The 16,298-nt window shown below is 42.0% G+C and overlaps 1 protein-coding gene across 2 annotated transcripts in view; it reads left to right on the top strand.

Annotated features, from left to right (window-relative positions):
• Positions 1-2,196: 2,196 nt before the first annotated feature.
• The window catches only part of RGS17 (regulator of G protein signaling 17), a 128,859-nt gene continuing 114,757 nt past the window's right edge, over positions 2,197-16,298 (top strand). Inside the window, exons 1-2 of one of the 2 annotated variants that reach the window (XM_064292406.1) lie at positions 2,197-2,311; positions 8,043-8,146. In XM_064292406.1, the coding sequence (XP_064148476.1) occupies positions 8,139-8,146 (8 nt within the window). In that variant the 5' untranslated portion in view covers positions 2,197-2,311; positions 8,043-8,138. The remainder of the gene's footprint in view (positions 2,312-8,042; positions 8,147-16,298) is intronic. The other variant, XM_064292407.1, reaches the window with a different exon arrangement.

The raw sequence follows: 16,298 nt of genomic DNA, 5'->3' as shown, positions 1-16,298 counted from the left end.
CAGATGGATCTTGGCTGAAAGCAGAGAAAACCAGAAAGATGTTTACCTGTGTTTTATTGACTATGCAAAAGGCATCATAACAAATATGGATAACATGCATAGACCAAGAGCCACTTGTTGGAATAGAACAAGGCGATACCGTGTGGTTTAAAATCAATAAAGGTGTACGTCAGGTTTGTATCCTTTCACCATACTTATTCAATCTATATGCTGAGCAAATAATCAGAGAAAGTGGACTATATGAAGAAGAACGGGGCATCAAGATTGAAGGAAGACTCGTTAACAACCTGTGATATGCAGATGATGCAACCTTGCTTGCTGAAAGCGAAGAGGATTTGAAACACTGATGAAGATCAAAGATCACGGCCTTCAGTATGGATTACAACTCAGTGTAATGAAAACAAAAATCCTTACAACTGTACCAGTAAACAACATCACTATAAACAGAGAGATGATTGAAATTTTCAAGGATTTCATTTTACTTGGATTCACAATCAATGACCATGAAAGCAGCAGCCAAAAAATCAAATGACGTGTTGCATTAGGAATATCTGCTGCAAAAGATCTCTTTAATGTGTTAAAAAGCAAAGATATCACATCAATGACTAAAGTGCACCTGTCCCAAGCCATGGTATTTTCAATTTTCTCATATGTATTTGAAAGCCGGACACGGGTAAGGAAGACTAAAAAAGAATGGATATTCTTGAATTATGGTGCTGGCGAAGAATATTGAATATATCATGGACTGCCAGAAGAATGAACAAATCTGTCTTCAAAGAACTACAGCCAGAATGCTCCTTAGAAGTGAGGATGGCTAGACCTTGTCTCAGGTACTCTGGACATGTTATTAGGAGAGATCAGTCCCTGGAGAAAGACATCATGCTTGGTAAAGTAGATGGTCAGCAAAAAAGAGGAAGACCCTCGATGAGATGGATTGACACAGTAGCTGCAACGATGGGCTCAACATGGCAACCTCTTGTGAGGATGGAGCAGGTCCGGGCAGTGTTTCCTTCTTTTGTTGATAGGGTTGCTATGAGTCAGAACTGACTTGATGTTGATGGCGCCTCACAATAACAACGGTGAACATTTGCAGACCAGCACCAGTCAGGGGAATATACTGTAAAAAGCACTAGTATTCAAAAGTCAAGGATGTTGCTAGAGAAGAAATGAGTCAAGTAGAAGGTGAGAGAGGGAAGGTTGGTTAGCAAAGGAGCCTGACATAATGATTAAAATGTCTGACTATATGAGCATGCAAGCAACGGAAATCATGTATACTTACAAGTAATCTGCTTTAAAAAGGGGTGAGAAAAAAGCCTAATCATTCCTGCCAGGAACTCACTCCTCTTCCCACAGAGATCATATCGGATGAGAAAGACACCCGTTTCCTAATTCTTCCTTCCGAACACTTCAATCTAATCATCTAATCTAGCGCTCATGATGCATTAAAGTGTCTGAACGCTCCTTTGCTACCATGCTGGGCCCCGCTTGTGACTAGAACAATTATCAGATCTGATAGCTACCAAGCTGTTCCCAAAGGATGCCCAAGGCCCCAAGTATCCGCACTTCTGTTAATCATTTACCCACGGTTTCGCCCACTCAAATCTCTCGCTGCCGTGGTGCAGACGCCTGAGCCAGCAAATATGCCCCAGACCAGAGTCACCCGAGCGCTCTGAAATAATTCTTGGGGACAAGGGTCCTATTTCTGGATGACGAAGCCAATAAAGTAAAGGACCCTCGATAAAGCAAAACTTGCTTCACTTTGCACGTTCTAGAACTCCACACGGGGAAAGCTTCCACGCGGAGCCCGGTGCTGCGCCCGGTTCGCTCCTTTTCAGCGTTCTCCTACAGCCCAGCATAAAAGAACGTGGGCTGCGGGTGAACGCGAAGGTGCAGGAGCCCCCGCACCAGGTCCCGGTGCCCCCGCGCCGCGCAGACCGCGCGCCCTGCCCGGAGCCCCGCCGAGCCCTCCGCACAGTGGGCGCGGCCATGCGGGCGCGGGGCTGGGCCGCGGGCGGGAGGGAGGGGCCGTGACTCAGGCAGCGCCGGGGCGGCAGCGGCCCCTCCAGCGGCGCCGGGCGGGAGGCTGCGCCCGCGGCGGGACGCATGCGCGCTGCCGAGCGGCGCCCGCTCCCTCCCGCCCGCCCACCCTCCTCCTCTCCCCGCCCCCGCCTCCATCCTCGCCTGGCTGCCTCTCGTCGCCGGCTGGGTGCTGAAGTTGGGCGGATGGCAGCGCACCAGCGCCGCTAGAGGACCGAGCCGCCCGCCCGCGCCCCCGGACCGCTCGGTGCGCTGCCCACCCTCCAGGCACTGGGTAAGAGGTGGCCGTGCAGGCTGAGCCGTGCTAACTGTGTGACAGCAAAATGTCTGCTTAGGCTGAGGGGTGCGTGTGTGCCCGCGGGGAGGAGGATGGAGGACAGAGGACAGAGGGGGCGGAGAGCGCTGCCCTGCCCGCGGGGCGCCTGCGGGCCGGAGTCCCCGCGGGGAGCTGCTCGGGGAAGTTGGAGCCGCGGGGCTGCCCAGCCGCTCCGCTCGCCGCCCTGCAGCTGCGGCCGGGGGTGACCGATGTCCGGCGGCGGAGGGAGGGCGCCCTGGGGGGTCCCCGGCGCCCGCGAAGAGCGGCGCCCCGGGCCAAGGCGGGGAGCGCTGGGCGGGGGCGGGCCTGGGGGCGCCGGGTCCTGCGGGGGAGGGGGCGTTTGTGATCGTTTGGTTCGGAAGCCGACTGTGGAATTCAGGTTTTTAGCGACCCATCTCCTTGGGGTAATACCTTCTCTCCCTTACCTTTCTTTGCCTTTGGGAAAATGCACTATTCAGGTGAGGAAGGTGTAAGCCGGGGAAGGGTTTGCAAAAATGAGTACCTTTAGCAGCGATCAAGTGTGTGTGTGTGTGTATCGGGGCTCGGGGTCTCTTTTGTTCCTTCCCCTCCTCGTAGTCACAGGAAAGGGAGTTCTGGTGTGGGTTCATGGGGTCGATTGCACAGCCAGCGAGGGGGCGAGGAGGAGGAGGAACGCCCACCAGCCCTCGAACCGCTGCCGGGGTGGGTGTATCGGAAGCACCCTCACTGTGGGTGATGGGGATTCTTCTTCTTATTGATGGAATCGGTTTAATAGCTGCCTCCTCGCCAGCCTTCTCCTCCTTTGCCTTTTCCTGGGCTGCGGCAGAGGCGGGGTGCAGATATTGCTCCTCTTCTCTCTACCTCCCGATCTCCCTGAAAAATGTCGGAGGACTTGAGGATGGCGGAGGGAACGAGCTGGCCACGCAAGCCACGGATCGGGAGATGCTCCCAGCGAGCGGGAGGTGACAGGCAGCGCGCCCGGGTAGCCCGCTCCCGCCTTGGGAGTCCCTGGGCTCCCGGAGATGGGGCAGGGGTCGCCTGGCCAGAAAGATGCCCGCAGCTCGGGGACCCGCCCTTCGCCGCCATCCGGAGCCCGGGACACCGGCTCACCTGGTTTTGTCTAGTCGCTCCGGGAAGACGGACTCTGGCTCCAGGCATAGTTTCCCTAACCTCCCTGACCCTTCGCTAAATGCTTCCTTCTGTAAAAGCGTCGCTGGAAGGTTTGTCTAGAGAACTTTGCAAGCTTCCCATAGTTTTTTTTTTTTTTCATTAAGATTCTTTCCATCCTGGAATAGCAATTAAAAAAATTTTTTTTAGATTACAAATAATAAAGAAAAAGCGTATAGTTCGGTTTCCATCTAGAATAAGCGTTTCTGAGTCGATGACATCTCCATTTCCGGCGTTATACGCACTGGTTTTCGGCGTGATACGCCGCTCTGAAAATCATTTAATTTAAGATAAATCATTTTTACTCTTGGAATTGAAAATAATTTTCTCCTGGATTCATAGCTGCTAGATACTTAGGTGGAAACCCTGGTGGCGTAGTGATTAAATCGTGCAGCTGCTAACCAAAAGGTTGGCAGTTTGAGTCCACCAGGCGCTCATTGCAGACTCTATGGTGCAGTTCTACTCTGTCCTACAGGGTCGATATGGGTCGGAATTGCCTCGATGGCAATGGGTTTTTTGTTAGATACTTAGGTGTATCAAGTAATTTTGAAAACTGGGAAACACTTGAAGTAATTTGTATTTGTTTCTAAAGTCTTCTATAGGAATAGTAGTAGATGCCCATTATGGCACTAATACCTAATGAAAAAGTGATTTGTAGTCATTAATTCCAATGATTGAGAAGTTCAACCTTCTCCAGTTAAGTTACTGTTATTGAGTTATTTTTTCCGTTAGCATGAACTAAAGAAAAAATAATAATTAGCACACTCAAGGAAGAGTAGATTTATTCACTCTTTTTGTCATCTTGAAAAGTATATATAAGGCAGCTATGAAAAAGCAGTTAATTCCCAGTTTTCGGAAATGAGGAAACAAGTGTTTATCATTACAAAAAGACTGGGTGATATAATTTCTTAAATAAGATAAATCTCCATAGCAATGACACATGGTCCCAGAACCCTGGGCACTCATCCTTCCCCTGAAACTGTAGTCGGAAAGATTAAGAAAACCACCCAGTTTACAGAACAACAAAGTGTCGTTGTGCCAATTTCAACCATTTTTGTTCGGTTCCTCAACTACTGTTTGGTGTTCAGTCCCCAGGTAAGGGAATTAACAGAGTTAATTTGCAGGTCCTGCTTAGTTCTAAGTCACCTAGCTTTTCCTTCTCAAATAGGTATCTCATTAGGTTTAAGAATATTCTTGCTGGATATTCATTTGCTTGAACTCATAATGTTGAAGGTCTAAGTCCATTATTACTCCTGTGGACTTCTTATACTTTTGCATTATCATCATAATAATGAAATAATAGTCTTCCTTGATATTTCCTACCACTACGACTAGGGGCTTTGAAGAAAGGGATAAATAAATATTCTTAGCCATTTGGCCTCATGATAACAATCTAATAAAAAAAGATCTAAAGCTAAATTGATAAAATTCTGGCTGACTCATAGGCTAAAGAGTAAGAAAGCATCTACCTGTCAATCCACAACTGTAGAGATAATGGCTTTCAGACTGGAAGTCCATTAACTGAAGCACATAGGCTTTTCTGGAAAAATGGAAGGTGGGCATAGGTGATGAGGCATGGAGCTTAAGAGGAATGGGAATACATTCAACTAAATTTTTACTGAGAATCCTTTTTCTGATATCCAACTCTGCTTACTTAACAAGAAAGATATTGTGCTACCCAGAATGGTAAACATGGGGACCACCGTGTACCCAGTGGATGAGATGAGACTAATGCTATGACATTAAAATATTTCATTTCTTCTGACTACTAAATTATATCACACATCTGGGGATGGAAGGGGGATCATTCTGGATCCTCAGAAATATATATTTTTATGGAAAACTAAAAACAATGAAACAACTCTTCGATGTGGGTAGTCAGAACTTTCAGTAGTAAGTTGGAAGTTCCACCTTCCTTATCTCTCCCATCTCCACTGATCCCCCAAAAGACACTTTCCAAACATCCAAAGAAAGTCATTTTGACTGGCTTTCATACTGTTGTGTCAACACCCAGCCCAGTGTCTGGTAAAAACCAAACCTGTTGCTGTTGAGTTGATTCAGACTCATAGCAACTCTACAGGGCAGAGTAGAGCTGTCCCATACAGTTTCCAGGGAGCACCTAGTGGATTCGAACTGCTGACCTTTTGGTTAGAAACCATAGCACTTAACCACTACTCCACTAGGGTTTCCATCTGGTAAGAGACAGGTGTTAAATAAACATTCCTTAAATGAATAAATTTTGTGTAATTGACTTGGGTCTAAAAAGTCTTCCAAGAGCCAGGATCACATTTTTAAAAAGAGCTCTCAAGCTCTTTGCCAAGCTTGATATCCTAAAGATCACATCCATGGTCCTGCATCTTTTGAGGAAGCCATTTACAGAGTTGCTATCACTTTGTACAGTAGGTAGGTCTTTAACTAGTACTTATATTACTGATTTATTTCCCCTTTTTTTTTTTTTCGTCTTTGAATGTCATGTTCAGGTCTTTTGTCTATTTTTCTATTGGTATTCTGGTACCTTTTTCTTATTTATTTGAGTACTAATGTTAAAAAAAAAAAAAGGTAAAAGCAAACTAGGAAAGGAAATGCTTAGTGGCAAAGACTACATAGAGAAATTCTTGTGGCTAAACAAGGCTGTAGCTCAGCTGGTGTGGAGCAAAAGCACTGAAGCTGGATTAGCCACAAGGTTAGGGCTGCCATGACATCCGTAGCATAATGCCATCATGCCTGGGCATCCCAACTTGCACAGTATCCTTTAGAAGCCAAGAATCACTAGTAGTTGGGGATCTTTCATTTTCTGTTTAAGCACTATGCTCCCACACACTTTACCTATGTGAAGCTTGTACATGAAAAATTCCCAGATTGTCCATGGATTGTTTCTGCTGGTTGCCAATGGTATAGGAGGATTTGGGATTTTTCCTGAGAAAAATGGTGTTAAAAGGAAAGATAGATGTGGATCAGGGTTGCGGGGGGAGCTATGGAATGCTAATTAAAATTTTTCATTAGAATAAAAGTAATTAAATTTAATTATAAAACCTGATCAGATTTGAATTATATTTTTATCTCGGATTTCAAGCCATAGCTGAGAGTTAGATATTTGAAAGATGAGAACCTAAGCTATTACCTTAAGGAGTTCTGTATTTGTAATGTTTCATATGGTTCAGTGCTTTCAGAAGCTCTTGGCTTTGACTTTTTAAATTCTATGACTTGAGAAATTTGGCTTCAAAGGATTAAATATTTAGTTTGGAAAATCTATAATGTCCCTTAAATATTATACTACCTAAAGAATGTAAACTTCTGTAGTTATTGGTGGCTCAAATTTATCGAATATGGTAAAACCTCAGTCGTTCAGAATCAAGCAACCTAGGATCTATAATGAGTGGAAAGGCCCCTGTAAGAGAGGAAGCTGTGGTGGAAAATACAGCCTTCTTTCAAACAGAACTAGATTTAAATTCTTGCCCTACTATTAACTAGACGTGTGAGCCTTTTCATTAAATTAAAGAAGTACTACATATGTTTGTTCCCTGAAGACAGAAATATGGATATTCGTCAGACATACAAACATCTTCCAACATTGGTTTTCTGGGTTTGAAAGCTTAGGACCATACTCTTATGGGAAAGTTCAATCAACTGGCATAACATAGTTCACGAAAAATCATGATCCACATCCTACTGAAGTGAGTAGTGTCTGGGGTCTTAAAAGCCTGTGAGCAGCCAACTGAGACACAAATGTGGGTCTCTACTCACCAGGAACAAACCAGTAAGAAGGTGACCAAAAGCACAGAGAAGAAACAAGCCTACAAGAGCTGCAACGCCATTTACCCTGAGACCAGAAGAACCAGATGATGCCCAGCTACCAGCACTGATCCTTCTGACTGTGGTCACAGTAGTTGGTCCCAGATAGAATGGGAGAAAAATATGGAGCAGAACTTAAATTATTAAAAACAGCAACAACAACAAAACACAGATAAAATGGAACAATGGAGAAGAGAAGGCTGAACTCCCTGAGCCTATCGCCATGAGACACTCTTTAAGCTGAGAACCATCTGAGATCATCTTTTAGGGAAATAGCAGAGTGGCGCATGAAATAAAGGATATTGCCTATAAGATCAGTGCCCTACTTAAAAACCATCGGTATGAGACCAAAAGATCAACAATTACTCCAAAGCAGAGATAAGATAAGGGCGCAGGGAAAATAGAGTACTGGAAAGGGAACAAACTGAACACAATTAAAGAGAATGTTGGCATGTTGTGATAACTAATGTTGCTGAACAATTTATGTGGAAATTGTCAAATGGGAACCTAATTTGCTGTGTAAACTTCCATCCAAAACTCAATAAAATATTATTAAAAAAAAAAAAAAAGAAGTACTATGTATGTGGAATTCTGGCATGAATGATAAAAATCTAAACCTCTCTGAATTTCCTAAAATTTCTATTTGAAATTTTTTTTTTTTTTAAATCCCGATACCAATAAAGATAATTTTATTACAGACAATAAATGCGGTTCACATAGCAAATATTTACTTCCTTATATTGGGCCACAGGCTTTTCACAGTACTGCTGATTGGCTCTTGAAATGCACTGGCCATGACGTTACAATAAAACAGAAACAACCAAAGGAAAGTTCTGACATAAACGAAATGAGCAGGTAAGTGTTTATTTCATTTCTACGATTATCTTGGGTCTTTCCTTTCATGGTGAGTCAAACCCGGTGAAAACTCTTTTGTTAGACTTGACAATAATTTCTACATTAATGTCATTTATGTCTGCTCTCAATGAAAGGCAGGGGCTTGCTTTATACTGTATTATGAAAGCTTATCTAATCCAGAGATTTTATGAGTCAATTTTGACTCCAGGAAGACCACCCCATGCACTGCACTTCCTGTTTCCCCCAACTGTTCTATTTTTTTCAGGCTTCATTTAATCAAAATCGGCAAGTACTTAAAAGTCTCCCCTATGAAAAGCAGTACTCTCTGTCAGTTAGTTTGTTGTTGTTCGTTGCCATTGAGTTGGCTCTACACATGGTGACCCCATGTACAACAGAATGAAACATTCGTTGCCTGGTCATGCACAGCCTTCATGATTGTTGGCATGTTCTGGTCCATTGTGGCCACTGGGTATTTTGAGAGCCTTCCAACCTAGGGTGCTCATCTTCCAGCACATATTGGACAGTATTCTGCCGTGACCGTAGAATTACCATTAGCTGATTTTCTGAAGACCATTTGGCCTTTCTTCCTAGTCTGCCTTAGTCTGGAAGTTCTGCTAAAAGCTGTTCACCAGTGGTGAGTTAGTTTAGAAGATATGAAAAACATAAAACATTGCCCTTGAAAGAAAGAGACTGTAAAAGCAGAGAATGTAATTTGATAGAATGACCCCAACTTTTGTATTCAAATAATCAGAGATTGAGGCCTAACCTCATTAAGGCTTAGTATCATTATCTGTAAAATTGGTGATGATGATTGTACATAACTATGCAAGTGTTTGATACTATACTAGAGTTAAATTATTTAAATAAACACAAAAAATATTGTATAGATAATAAATGCTTGAAGGGATTTTAATTTATTCCCAGTATTTGTCTTAACTAACAAGCCAAACAACCCGTTGTCATCGAGTTGATTCTGACTCATAGTGGCCCTATGGGACAGGGTAGAGCTGCTCCAGAGAGTTTCCAAGGAACAGCTGGTGGATTCAAACTGCCGACCTTTTGGTTAGTAGCCGAGCTCTTAACCGCTGTGCCACCAGGCCTCCTCTTAATAGGTCTGTATTAATGTTGAAGTTACTGTCCGTGTGTTTGCTGTGAATGTTTTCCTTTCCTAACCAGCTTGCCTAACCAACCAGTTAGATGGACATCCACTCATTAGCAAACATTTTTGAGCCTCTACTAGGTGCCAGTGGAGTCCCTAGGTGGTGCAAACTGTTAAGCGTTCGACTACTAAGCATAAGGTTGGCGGTTCGAACCTACCCAGAGATGCCTCAGAAGACAGGCCTGGCAATCTGCTTTCTCACACCCTTGAAAACCCTATGGAGTATTAGTCCTCTGCACACAGTCCAGTACAAACTGTTAAGCTTTCGACTACTAAGCATAAGGTTGGCGGTTCGAACCTACCCAGAGATGCCTCAGAAGACAGGCCTGGCAATCTGCTTTCTCACACCCTTGAAAACCCTATGGAGTAGTAGTCCTGTGCACACATGGGGTCACCATGAGTTAGAATCGATGGCAACTAACAACAACACTATGTCCCAGGTTCCGTGATAGGATTTTTGGATAGAAAGGTTAATTAAACATGGCTCCTTTCCACAAGAAGTTCACATATATAAGCTTGTTCAGTTTGCTTTTATCAGATAAGCCCACCTAACCTTTCAAGTCATAACTTAATACAGCATGGGAGTAATGAGGAAGGATCTCGTTAGGATTTAGCAATTTAGGCTAATTGACATCACAATTCAGAGGTCTCTACCAAGTACAAGCAAGCTGCTTAGCAGAGACTAAGAGATAAGGGGAAGGGAAAGCAGGAAGTGGGCCTGCTGGTGGATGATTAAACAACTATCACCACCGCAATGTCAAAACAACAAGACTGGAGGCTTAACCGTCTTTAGGAACTCATCCCAATTCCAGTTCTCCATCATTAAAGACCATATCTACATACATCTCTACTGCCTGTTCTCCCCCCACTTAAAGGCTACCCTGGGTGATCATCATAATATAAGATACATTAAAACGTTGGGGTGGGGGATGAGCAAAGGGAGAGAAAGTGTGAAATCCCGACCCATCCATGGAATGGGTATATCATGCAATAGCGATATTGTAAATTTTTCTCCTGATACTATTGCAGTTCTGTCTTTGAGCGTAATCATTTTATAGTATAGTGCATTAATAAAAAATGCAGAATGTTCTTTTCAAATAAAAATATATATTTGATTTTGGACAGAAAGGTAAAGGCATCTTTAACATCAACTTGTTGAAACCACTAGGGTAAATTCTAAATCTAGCAGCTGGATTTATATAGGAAGATTTGATATCACGTATACAATCAGGAAAGGAGCTATGGTGGTGCAGTGGCTAAGCACTCAGCTGCTAACTGAAAGGTCTGTGGTTAGAACCCACCAGCCTCTCTGTGGCAGAAAGATGTGGCAGTCTGCTTCTGTAAAGATTACAGCTTTGGAAACCCCCTGGGGCAGTTCTGCTCTGTCCTATAGGGTCGCTAGGAGTCAGAATTGACCCAATGGCAGTGGGTTTTGTCTTTTTTGTTGTTGTTTAATTCATAGACAAGCTATAAAGCAAGAAAGTGACTATTTTATAAACTTATGATTTCTGAATGCTGTACTGTGAATTGAAGTTTACTGTAAATATTCCAGTGTGAATTGGAGTATTAAAATTTTCCCCTATTACTGTTTGGGCGAAACTGGACATTTAATATTTTGTCTCTGTCTTTAATATTATTAGTACCATTTTTTTATTTTGAAATAAGTTGAGAAGCATCTTTTTTTTTATACATTGAACACATTTACAGAAAATAGGTATTGACTTGTTATTACGTATTATTTCTAGGATATTCACATAATTTTTTTTGCCTGAAATTTAAAACACATCAAGGACTCAAATGTTAAGTCTGTCAGTAAACAAAGAAACAAACAAAAGAAAACCCTGCTGTTTTATTCCCTTCTTGTAGTGGGGGGTAAACTGGCCTGATTGTCAGATCTATGCCAGTTTATGAGTAAATAATGTTGGCAATTTTGACTCAAGCTATTAAAGGTCATATTTTCATCTGTTCGTGTTCAGTAATCTAAATTTTAGCTGTTGAAGAAGTAGTTTAGACTAAATTACGCTTAGTAAATCCAACGTTTGATGACCCACCTGTATTTATGAAAATGAAGGGTCTAGTGGAAGGATGTGTTTCTGTGTCATTTTCACTACATAAAACCAAGAGATTGAGAAGTTGTTACACACTGGAATTGTCTCCAGAGTTCCGTATTTTAATAAGATGATTTTATATGTCAGTGTATGTGTTTTTTTTTTTTTTTGTATGTTTCCCCTTTTTATTTGCAGGTTGGTAGTGGGAAACCACGGATGTAGTGTCCATAATCATAGCCAAGTGTTCAGGAGAAAATGATCTCTAAGTTAGGATACCAGCGGAATTACCAATGACATGAGAAGAAAAGTAAAATAAAAAGCGAAAAGGCTGATATCAGAAAACAAGACTAGTAGCTAAAAACTCATTGTATCTTCAAGTATAAGATCACTCAGTGCGTTATTATATAACTCAACTATGTTATATAACCACTTCCAGTTTCGTGAATTCACGTGACCTAATCTTAAGAAGGTAATTTTTTTTTCATTAATTCAATAATTTCATTGACTGAACTTCTGAGTAATGCAAGTGGTGTTTCATGAGGTAGAATTTCATTAAATAAATGTTTATTCTAAGGAAGAAAAATGGGAAATACATAGGCTATGGTAAATAGTTTAAAAAATTCCTGTAGGTGGTACCAAAATTCATTCACAATGATTAAAAAAAGAAAGAAAGAAATCTGCTAAGGGTTTTTCTTTTTAAATACTACTACTCCTAAGTTTATCTTACATAAGCTCTATTTTATTTTTGTTATGTAGAGTCCTTTACACATTGCTTTAAAATACCAGCAGTGAATAAATGCACATGCTACACTTTGTTTAATTAAGCCACAGGGTAGTGCAGTGACTTAATGTCTAAAATATTTATTAAGACTTTGGGGGAGTGACAAGTGTGCGTGGAAAAGCTTGTCTGCTCATCGTCACTGAGATTTTTAAGGGAATGTGGATTTATGGCTTAGTAGAGTCACTGCAAGTAGTTACCCAGCGAAGCTGCTAATTACAACCGTAGTCAACATTGGCACCTATGCGTGCTGTCGTCTAACTACCAGGCCTGAGAGAGTTCTAGTCTGGTTAGATCTCAGGGGAGAAGAAGGAAGTCATGTGCTTGAGAGTGGAGATCAGGGACAAAATCTAAGAAGTTACGTTAGGGGCAGACAGAAATAATGGTGATGCCTTTTGGTGCATTGGTAAGTATGGTCTGTGTGGGTCTGAGATTCCAAGGATTTGCTTTAGATTTCCAAGTTTTCTTCAGGTTCAGCTCATCATCTGTTTTACTTACCTGCTCCCTGCCTCCTTATTCCTAATTAATGCACTATGTAGTTGGATCCCTACTCTGTAACTGGGAATAATAAAATTAAATCAGGCATGGCTAAGGCTCAAGGAGCTTACAGACTAGATGAAGAGAGAAGACATGTATGTAAATTTCTGTTATTATTATCATTATTATTATGTTCTAGAAGAGAAATAAAATACTAAGGAATTTGAGATTACTTTTAGATAGCCAGGCCAGGATCTGGCAAAGGTTTCACAGAGGTCATAACAGTTTGTCTCATTATTGAAAGACAGAATTTTGATAGGCAAAGAAAGGCCTTCCAAGCTCAAAAAAAAAGGAACAAAACCTATTGCCATCAAGCCAGTTCCGACTCATAGTGACTGTATAGGACAGAGGAGAACTGCCCCATAGGGTTTCCAAGGAGCAGCTGGTGGATTTGAACTACTAACCTTTTGGTTAGTGGCCTTAGCACTTAACCACGGCACCACCAGGACTCCTTCAGGCTCAAGGATGATGTAAATATAGTAAGGAACAGAAGTGGGAAAATTCAAGATACTCTGTGGCAAAATTAGCCAGAAGCATGCAGTACGTGTAGGAAATCACAGGATGATAAGGCTAGAAAGGAGACAGATACTGGCAGGGATAATGTTATTGGTAGTTACCACTGAGTCAGCTCCAACTCATGGGACTCTTACATTATAACAGAATGTAACATTGCTTGGGCCACGCCATCTTCATGACTGTTGATATGTTTGAGTCCATTGTTGCACCTATTGTGGCAATCCATCTCATTTAGGGTTTCCCTCATTTACAGTGACCCTCTACCAATCATGATGTCTTTTTCTAGCAATTGGTCATTCCTGATGACCTACCCAAAGTAAGGGTAAAAAAGTCTCTCCATCTTCAGTTTTAAGGAGCATTCTGGTTGTAATACCAGATAATACCAAAGTAAAATTTTTTCTTGATAGGCAAAGAGGCACCATCAAAGCTACGTAAGGTAGAGAGGTTCCAGAGTGAGAGCTCGGTCTGGGAGTGGGCACTTCACAAGGTCTGTACAGTGGAGAGGAGCAGGAAAGTAGGAACATGATTTTTGCTGTCCAGGTGAGAAAAGATGAGGCCAGAACTGGGAGGCAGCAAAGAACCCAATCTAAGACAAGGGAAAGATGAGATTGTGAGAATTTGTAAGACTCAGAGCCTTCAGGGTTTGGTCATCAATGGGATTGAGAAGGTGTAAAAAGAGCCTCAGGCTGATATGGAGAATTTAAGCCTGGTGACATTAAGACACAGAGAAACCAAACTGAGGAAGAGGTTAGGGAGGAAATTAGTTGAGTTCTGTTTGGGAAATAATTTGATATATCCACGGGAGTTCTCTCAGATGTTTAGCAGGTTATTGGTTTAAAAGCCTCAGGGATATTAGTTGATTCAGTAGGAAGCAGCAAGCATGATCTTAGGCTAGCTATGACTACAGAGGCACATAGTATCTAAAATGAGATTGGTGGCAGTCCTGTTCTATTCTGCTTATTCACACCACAACTGGAATATTACTTTGAGTTTGGTTCTGGACACCGTGATTTGTTGTTGTTAGTTGCCATCAACTGGGCTTCAACTCATAGAGACCTTTGTATAAAAGAAGTAAATGTTGCCCAGTCCTGGGCCATCTTCATGATGGTTGGTATGTTTGAGTCCGTTGTTGGGTCCGTTGTGTCAATCCAGTTCATTTAGTGTTTCCCTCATTTTTGCTCACCCTCTACTTTACCATCCATGATGAACTTCTCTAGCGATTGGTCTTTCCTGATGATGTGTCTAAAGTAAGCCAGTCAGTGTCTTGCTATCTTTGTTTCTGAGGACCATTCTGGTTATATTTCCTCTAAAACTGATTTAGTTCATTTTTCTAGCAGTTTACACTATATTCAGTATTCTTAGCCAATACCACAGTTCAAATACATCCATTTTTCTTCCACCTTCCATTTTCATCAGCCAGCTTTCATTTGCATATGAGGTGATTGAAAAGACCATGGCTTAGGTCAGATACCTTAGTCATCAAAATGACATTTCTGCTTTTTAAAACATTAAAGAGGTCTTTTGCAGCAGATTTGCCCCCATGTAATACTACATCGTGTGATTTCTTGTCTACTTGGGCACCATAATTAGAGGTTAGCAATATATATGATGAAATTAACATACAAAAAATAGTAACTCATGAGAAGTGATTTGAGAAATTTGCACTTTCTTAACCTGATATACAGTGGTTTCCCTGGAATGTATGCGTGTTTCACCATTTGGAGGAGAGCCATGTGAAATGAATTATGAATTCATAAATTGCCCCAGTGATAGAATGAGAATAATGAAACTGCATGGCAATGCTGCCGGCACACGTTTGGCATTGGGGCATTTTAGCTCTTACTGTTACTCTTGGCAACAACATTGGAACCAGTGGGCACACATCACAGAAATTGTACCATTCTATTGGAAATGACTTTTTTGGCAGTCAAAGTCAGCAACTAGTTAGATGAGCTACCTTGAAAGTTGGTGGGTAACTTTCCTTCCCTAGGAGAGCACATGGCGGGCAAATGCTTGGCAGAGATGTTTGGGAGGAGATTTAAGGAATGGGAGGGTAAATGAGCTGCAAGGTCTTATTCTGTCTATAAGATTCCCATGGTTCCAGGTAATTTGAAATGCAAACTCAGGAGAAAGGCTGGGGCTAGAAATAAAATTTGGAAATCTTTCATATGAAGGTGACAGTTGTAAAGGATTGCCAAAGGAAAAAGTGCAGAGAGCTTGGCATGGTATCCTGGACTATATCTGTATAAGGAGCCCTGGTACCTTAAACGGTTAAGTACTCAGCTGATAACCAAAAAGTTGTCGGTTTGAACCCACCCAGCAGCTCCTTGGAAAGAGACCTGGTGATCTGCTCCAGTAAAGATTACAGCCTAGAAAACCCTACGGGGCAGCTCTGCTCTGCTCTGTGGGGTCGCTATGCATCGGAATCAACTCAGCGGCACCTAACATCAGCAACATATCTGCGTTTAATGGATATGTGGGAAAAGAAGGAAACTTAGGAAAAAAAGAAAACAGTGGTTCAGAATGAAAAAAAAAGTGTTAAGGGAATGAACGGAGATACTGTATATACCATGAAACCAAGAAGTAGAGATGTTTTTAACAAATTTTATTCATATTTTATCAATTTTCCAAAAGGGATTGGAAGAGAGAGGCAGGTTTAAGAAAGAGGAGCCACTGAATTGTGTTGTCGGCAAGAGGGTGAATAAGCTGAGGGTCAAAACACTGCTTTAGATTTTGCCACGAGGAGGCTACCTGTGATTGTTTAGAAAGCGCTAGTGATTAACAGTTTATATGGATTGAGTTATAAGGATGTAACAGTTACAAGGATTGAGGCAGCTTAAGTGAAGGTATCTTCAAACAGAACAATGAAAATGAAATGAAATGAAGATAAACCAAAAAACCAAACCCGTTGCCATCAAGTTGATTCCAACTCATAGCAACCCTACAGGACAGAGTAGAACTGCCGCAATAGGGTTTCTTAGTTACCTATTGCTGCTATAGCAGAAATACCACAAGTCGATGGCTCTAATAAAGAGAAATTTATTTCTTCATGGTAAAGGAGGCTAAAAGTCCAAATTCAGGGTGTCAGCTCCAGAGGAAGTCTTTCTCTGTCTA

This window comes from Loxodonta africana, chromosome 1 (genome assembly GCF_030014295.1).
Source record: "Loxodonta africana isolate mLoxAfr1 chromosome 1, mLoxAfr1.hap2, whole genome shotgun sequence".
NCBI lineage: Eukaryota > Metazoa > Chordata > Mammalia > Proboscidea > Elephantidae > Loxodonta > Loxodonta africana.
Note: the sequence above shows the minus strand (reverse complement) of the source record. Positions and strands in the feature narration are given on the sequence as shown.